This window comes from Mustela putorius, unplaced genomic scaffold (genome assembly GCF_011764305.1).
Source record: "Mustela putorius furo isolate JIRA1106 unplaced genomic scaffold, ASM1176430v1.1 tig00000487_pilon_pilon_pilon, whole genome shotgun sequence".
Lineage (NCBI taxonomy): Eukaryota > Metazoa > Chordata > Mammalia > Carnivora > Mustelidae > Mustela > Mustela putorius.
Window position 1 is genome coordinate 1,960,668 of NW_025421399.1, and position 7,306 is coordinate 1,967,973.

Sequence of the window (7,306 nt, forward strand, 5' to 3'; positions counted from 1 at the left end):
GCCACCCAGGTGCCCTGTCCTACAAGGTCCTACTTACCTAGGGTTTACAAAGGTCTAGTGTTCCCTGTCAGTGGTGGGTCTTGGAGTTTAAGCCCTCTGAGGTCCGGCCCTGTGACCTAGGCCTCCTCTCTATCTGAGGTCTCTCCGGCAGAGCACACAGTACGAATGAGGACAATCAAAGTCCTGTGCAGTGAAGAAGTCTCTCTATCTCTTTGAACAAGGGAGGCCCTTGGGGTGTCTGCTTCCGGTCAGCACTAGAACCAGCAACTGAGGGATTTCTGCTGAGGATGCCTAACCCTATGTCCTCTCGGATGAGAGAGGAGGGACAGCTATGACGTCAGGTCTCACACTTGGGATTCAGACAGATCCCTTGCTCAGCCGCGTCCTGCCTAGGTGACCTTATTCAAGTCATTGAACCCTTCGGAGTTTTCCTCCCCTGTAGAATGCAGACTGCACCAGTCTGTGCCTCAGGCTGTTTCATGAGGTTCCAGGGTTTACACAGGTTTGAACACTGACTTAGTAAAGATGAAGGAGTAAGATTTGTGAGCATCGCTCCAGGAGACCCTGGCGGAGACGGTGTACGGGTGGGGTGGCTCTCTGTGTGGGCGGGGAGGATGCCACGGCGTAGAGTACGAAGCTGCTCAGCTCTCCTTCCAAGTCAAACGCCGCCACGTCTGTCCCTCCCACTTTCCATCCCGAGTTACCTCCAAATATTAGACTATGGGAGAAAAGTGCAAATAAAACGTTCACGTATTGAGCAGAGACGTCCACCTCGGGGTTGTCGGGGTCGCAGGTCACGTATCTCCAGGCCCCGCCCCGCCCCGCCCCGCCTCGCCGCTGAGGGACTGCTGATTGGCTCGCGCTGCGTGACGTTTCGCGCGGCTTTTTAAGGCGGAGACCCCGGGGCTGTTCCGCAGTGGCAGCGGTGGCGGCGGTGGTGGCTCCTCGCCGGAGGTGGGAGTGGAGTTCGTGTGGCGGCTCGGGTGGCTGGTCCGGGGAGAGTGCGGCTGCCGGAAGGTAAAGGGGCTGTTTCAGGGGGAGCTGAGGTGGCCCCGGTGCGGGGACCTGGGGAGCAGGACAAGGCGATCCGTGCAAGGCGAAGTGTCGCGGGACCGTGGGAAGGGGGTTACGGTGTTAAGGAGGGGCGTGCCAACCGCTTGGAGATGCGGTGGGCAGGCGGGAGCGGGCTTTACTGCCCCGACTCAGCGCCCGTACCCTAACCCTTAACTGGGGGGCGCTGCCCTACCTGCCTTTTCCTGTAAGGATTCTCGCGTGGGGAATAAGGGTCTCTGCGTCTGCTACCGCGCCGCGAGCTCGGAGAAGGGGCGCGGGAAGCCGACCATATCCATATCAAGGCTTCACCCCGCAACCTGTGTCCAGGACCGGGGGTCTCTGTATATCATGTCGCCCCTGACAGCGGGGAGTGCCTCTTTTACACATGGAGCTGTTTAAAAAACGAAACAAAAGCCGGAATTTTAAAAAGGAAGGATGGGCGACTGATTGAGGAAAGGATCTAGAAGTTGCACATTTCATGTTTATTGTTAAAGCGTCTCCTTTTTTTTCTCTCGTGACTTTTCCCTGTCCAGATAACCCAGCACCTGTCCCAAGAGCCTGCCGTTCACGGCCACCTCCCTGCCTCTACTGTGTGCCTCAAGACCTGCACCTTAGCTGGAGCTCACCATGGGGAACCACTTGACTGAGATGGCGCCCACTGCCGCCTCTTTCTTGCCCCACTTCCAGGCCTTGCATGTTGTGGTCATTGGACTGGACTCTGCTGGAAAGACCTCACTCCTCTACCGGCTCAAGTTCAAGGAGTTTGTCCAGAGCGTCCCCACCAAAGGCTTCAACACAGAGAAGATCCGGGTGCCCCTGGGAGGGTCCCGTGGCATCACCTTCCAAGTGTGGGATGTGGGGGGCCAAGAGAAGCTGCGACCCCTGTGGCGCTCCTACACACGGCGGACAGACGGATTGGTGTTTGTGGTGGATGCTGCCGAGGCTGAGCGCCTGGAGGAGGCCAAGGTGGAGCTCCACCGAATCAGTCGGTCTTCGGACAACCAGGGTGTGCCTGTGCTGGTGCTGGCCAATAAGCAGGATCAGCCTGGGGCACTGAGCGCCGCAGAGGTTGAGAAGAGGCTGGCCGTCCGAGAGCTTGCAGCGGCCACACTCACCCATGTGCAGGGCTGCAGTGCTGTGGATGGGCTGGGCTTGCAGCCAGGCCTGGAGCGCCTGTACGAGATGATCCTCAAGAGGAAGAAGGCAGCCCGGGTAGGCAAGAAGAGACGGTGACCCGAGGCTGTCCCCTCCTCACCAGTAGGGGTCTGCACACCCGGAGAGCCATCTGGAGCCTCTGGCCCCTCACTCAGCTCTGGGGTGCAGGACCCGTCCGCCTCAATGAAGGACTGAGGAGCACACTGGGGGTCCTGTTCTGGTGCAGCACTGGGGACCGCACGGGAGGGGAGATGGGATGACTTCTCCTCTCCCTCCCTTATCCTCCTCTCTGGAGAAATGGAGGCTGCAGGACTGGGGAGGCTTAAATGTAAGCTGTGACTCTACCTCGACCCTGTTTCTTCTTTTTCTTCTCTGGCTTGTTGATGAGATGTGTTTTGGGGGCAAAAGAAGGTTGTTTGGAGAATGCATTTGGAATGAACGAGAACTGTCTCCCCACCTCCACCCCCCCAAATGGGGTGTCCCCTAAGGCTGCTTTTCTAAGGATGCTAGTCACAATAGTCTTTATTTTTGTGTCTGTGTGAAAGTGCCAAGAACCCTACCCCACGTTTGTAGATCCACAACTGTTTTTATAAGCCATGTGTGCCCTCTGTATTATTATTAACTATTTTTTAGCATTTGCCTATAAGTTATTAAAGACTGATGATACTGTAGCTCTGACCTTGGTCTGGTATTTTCTTACCCAGCCCCAGGAGTAGCCCCAGATTTTTATACGGGTGGCAGGAATGAGGAGGAGGGTGTTTATCTCAAAGCTGAATTTGCAAGGGAAACACTCTTTTTGGGATGGCTGGTGGAAATTACAGATGGAGTTGAAATTGCCCTCTCCCAAGCTATTCCCTGATTTCTGCCGTTTTTTGGGGTGTCCCTTTCCCCTGCTTCCCGCCTCTCCCCTCATCTCCTGGCTCTTACGTTGCCCCTCATAGGGCTGGTCCTTGAGAGGACTTTCCTAAGTCTCTATACAGAAGTCCTCAAGGAGCCATTCTGTTTTCATCCTCCCCCACTCCTCAGCACTCAGGCTGATCCTTTTTTTTTTTTTTTTCCACCTTGGGGGATCCTGTGAGAATGGAAAGTAATTCCTTCCTGGCTTTCAGCCAGCTCCGTGTGCTCAATCCTGCTGACTGCAGCTCCCTGGCGGCAGCAGGGGCTCTTGCTGGGGAGGTCTGGGCTGGATTGAGCCAGCCCTGCCCTGGTGACTAAGCTGTGAGTTGCCCCGCTCTAGGAATGGTGGCTGTTCCCAGGAGAGGGGCTGTTGTGGTAGTCTGGGTTTGTGCCTGGTGGGAGTGTGGACTGCTGGACATCTACTCCCCCTCTAGGGGAGGAGGGGGAAGGTGTAGGTCACCCATAGCGAGGATAAGAATAAAATGCTACGGTGCCTGGGTGGGTCAGTGGGTTAAAGCCTCTGCCTTCTGCTCAGGTCATGATCTCAGGGTCCTAGGATAGAGCCCCATAGGCTGTCTGCTCAGCCGGGAGCCTACTTCCCGTGCCCCCCTTTCTCTCTGTCTGCTCCTCTGCCTACTTGTGATCTCTGTCAAATAAATAAGTAAAATCTTAACAAAAAGAAAAGGAAAAGAAAATGCTAGGGGTGCCTGGGTGGCTCAGTTGGTGGCTCAGGTCAGGATCTCAGGGTCCTGGGATCCAGCTCTGTGGGGAGGCTCCCCGATCAGCAGGGAGTCTGCCTCTTCCTCTTCCTCTGCCCCTCCCCCTGCTCATGCTCTCTCTAAAATAAATAAAATCTTAAAAAGCGAATAAATATTGTTGTTAGGTCCAGAGGGCCTCTGCCCAGATTTTCAAGTCTGCCCCCTCCACCAACACCCAGGGCCCACTGAGTCAGAGATGACCAACAATCAGATCCTCCTAGCCTGGGTGGGAGTAGAGGGTTAAAGACGCACAATTCTTTCCAGCCCTCAGCCCCCTGGTCCCACCCCTACCCTTCGTGCAAAAGTGGGATCCAGAGCAGGTTCAGAGTCCCCACTCCAGAATCAAATAAAGGAGCTGGGGAGGGAGAGAAGGTGCTGACTGGCCTGTCCGGGGGGACTTCCTAAGGAACTTGCTCCTTCCTAGCCTGGACCAGCAGAAGCTGAGTTTTGCTGTGGAGTCTGGGCTGGTTCAGATTTGTTCCCCTTCCTGGCTGGCAGGATACGAGTGGGTATGCATGGATCCAGAAGGGTGCCCAGGTGTGCGTCAGCGAGGGGCCTGCTTAACAGAGCTGCTGGGCTGGTTCTGCTGGAGACACGTGCTACCTGGCTCCCCTCTACACACGCCTGTGACTCATCTCTCTCAGTCCTCAGGGCAGAGTCCTCTTCTGCCCAGGAACAGGCTGGGGAAGACTTGGCTAGAAGGTCCTCTGTCCTGCTGGGAGCTCTTTCCTCCTCATTCCACCACAATAATGTCCTTTTATCTCAGAATCTCCAAGGACATGTTTTCTCCATTTCTGGTCACCTGGGGGACTGGGGTCTCCAGATCTGGAAGAAGAGCACCCTCCTACACCCCTGCAGAGGGGCCTCCAGGGGCCCAGTTCCTGGTTCTGGCCCTGCCAAACACCTGGCCTCCCTCTCTGGTTAGAAGCATCTTCTGCTCCCCCGGACTCCAGCCCTGGGCAGGGACCATGTCTGCAGGAGATTGCCAGGGTCCCAGCTCTTCCCCACATCCTTCTGGCCTGGTGAGGGTGGAGGAAGCCGTATTGGCAGCAAGAGAGTGAGATGGAGAAGCCAGCTGCATTGAAGGGGTTGTGGGGAGAGGGGAGCAGTGGAAGATTCTGGTAAGAAAGCTCCCTTCTGGTTGGGTGGGGATCAGGAGCTTTGGAATAATCCTCCTGTCTCAGGGATTCTTTTTTTTTTTTTTTTTAATATTTTATTTATTTATTTGACAGACAGAGATCACAAGTAGGCAGAGAGGCAGGCAGAGAGAGAGAGAGAGAGAGGGGAAGAAGCGAGCTCCCCGACAAGCAGAGAGCCCAATGTGGGGCTTGATCCCAGGACCCCGGGATCATGACCCGAGCCGAGGGCAGAGGCTTTAACCCACCAAGCCACCCAGGCGCCCCTTTTTTCTTTCTTTCTTCTTTCTTTTTTTTTTTTTTTTAAGAGATTTATTTATTTATTTGGGTGGGGAGGGGCAGAGGGAGAGGATCTTTCAAGCCAACTTCCCCCTGAGCATGGAGCCCCAGGCAGGGCTCGATCCCACGACCCTAAGATCATGACCTGAGCCAAAACCAAGATTCTGACACTTAACCACCTGAGTCCCTGGGCGCCCCTGCCCCAGGGATTCTGCATGCTGAGCTCTGGACCACAGGCTTGGAATGGGGGTGGGATCAGGGTTGGAGATGGGCTGTAGTTTTCTTGTCCCAGCTTCTTCATGAAGTAGAACTTCTTCTTCTTTTTTTTTTTTTAAATAAAGATTTTTATTCATTTATTTGACGGAGATCACAAGTAGGAAGAGAGGCAGGGAGAGAGAGGGGGGAAGGAGGCTCCCGGCTGGGCAGAGAGCCCGATGCGATGTGGGGCTTGATCCCAGGACCCTGAGATCATGACCTGAGCCCAAGGCAGAGGCTTTAACCCACTGAGCCACCCAGGCGCCCCGCAAGTAGAACTTCTTTGAGGCCCTGAGATGGATCTTGAGGAGATCCTGAGAGCAGAGGGTCTCGGGGTGCCAGGAGTGGTAGATAGGGGCTGTGGTAGAGTGGAAGGATACCAATGGGCCCAGAATTTGGGCTCCCCCTGAGCTGCCCTTCCCCCACCAGTCACCTCCTCTCCTTGCACAAGCTGGATGGTAAAATCCAGGTGGACTGCACTTGCCCCAGGTGCCTTGCCCAACCCCCAGCAAGGATGGCAGTGGAGCCTCACCTCCTCTGCCCCTCTCCAGTCCTGTGCTGCATGTGTTCCAGGAAGAGAGAGAACAAAGAGGAAGGAAAAAAGTCTCAAGGCCCAGAGGAGGCAGCAACTTGCTCAAGAGCTCATAGCTACTTAGTGGCACATACAGATCCTTCCTCCCAGGCTGGCTTTTTGTACTCCCAGGGCCAGAGAGATAGGAGATGGGCAGCAAGTCTAGGAACTCAGAGCTCCCCCCTCCCCTTCCCTCCCTCCCACCCTCCCTGCATCCCCTCCCTGATTACTTCAAAGGCCAGCTTTCCACTCCCCTTCTCCCCTTCCTGAGGAGTCAGGACTTTATCTCTGAAGTCCAGAACTCTGGCCTCAAATCTGGCCAGAAGTCCCCACCCTGCTTCCCCACTGACCACATGTCATCCCAAGTCTTGCTTGAGATGGATTCCTCCACGGGGGCCTGGGAAGCACAGACTTCCACTGAGGCGGGGGGGGGGGGTGCAAGAGACAGTGTGTTCTCCAAAACAGGCCTTTTGTGAATGGAGCCAGTGGGAGCGGAGTGAGTGAAGGCAGTAACGGAGGCCCAAGCCAGCACTAGGATGTAAAGGGAGGGCGGACTGTAGCCACACGTCACTTCCAAGGCCATCGGCTGGGGAGTCTGTGGGTGGGTGTCATGGGACCTCCTCCCCTGGCTAAACCAGAGGAAAGGATTTGTTCTTCCTTCCTTAAAAAAAAAAAAAAAAAAATATATATATATATATATATATATATATATATATATATAAATTTTTATATAAAAATATAATATTGTTTTTTTCAGTCTCCCCCACCCCACTTGCTTACAAAAGTAACAGATCTTTCTGTAAAGGAACTTAGAAAATGGAGAACCCCATAATCTAAATTTCAGAGCTAGCTAAATATTAGGGGCAGGTTTTTATATATAATCTTTCTGATTTTTTTCCCTCTTTCCTTCATATCCAACATACAGGGAATTACAGGAGGTTTTTGCTTTTCTCATTTATATTTTGGGCATTATTCAACATTGGGACATTGGGGTTTTCCCCTTTCTTTTTGATGACCATGTGAGATTGCACTGTTCACTGTCTGAATATGCCATTATTTCTTTTCCTTTTTTTTTTTTTTTAAAAATTTTATTTACTTATTTGACAGAGAGACAGCGAGAGAAGGAACACAAGCAGGGGGAGTGAGAGAGGGAGAAGCAGGCTCTCTGCTGAGCACGGAGCCCTATGCGTGGCTTGATCCCA

The 7,306-nt window shown here is 53.9% G+C and overlaps 1 protein-coding gene across 1 annotated transcript; it reads left to right on the forward strand.

The window, feature by feature from the left end:
- The first annotated feature begins 909 nt into the window (after positions 1–909).
- ARL4D (ADP ribosylation factor like GTPase 4D) lies at positions 910–2,879 on the forward strand. The gene is made up of 2 exons (XM_004772602.3): positions 910–1,017; positions 1,587–2,879. Exon 2 carries the CDS (start codon positions 1,681–1,683, stop codon positions 2,284–2,286), a length of 606 nt encoding a protein of 201 aa, XP_004772659.1. The 5' UTR covers positions 910–1,017; positions 1,587–1,680; the 3' UTR covers positions 2,287–2,879.
- The last annotated feature ends 4,427 nt before the right edge of the window (positions 2,880–7,306 follow it).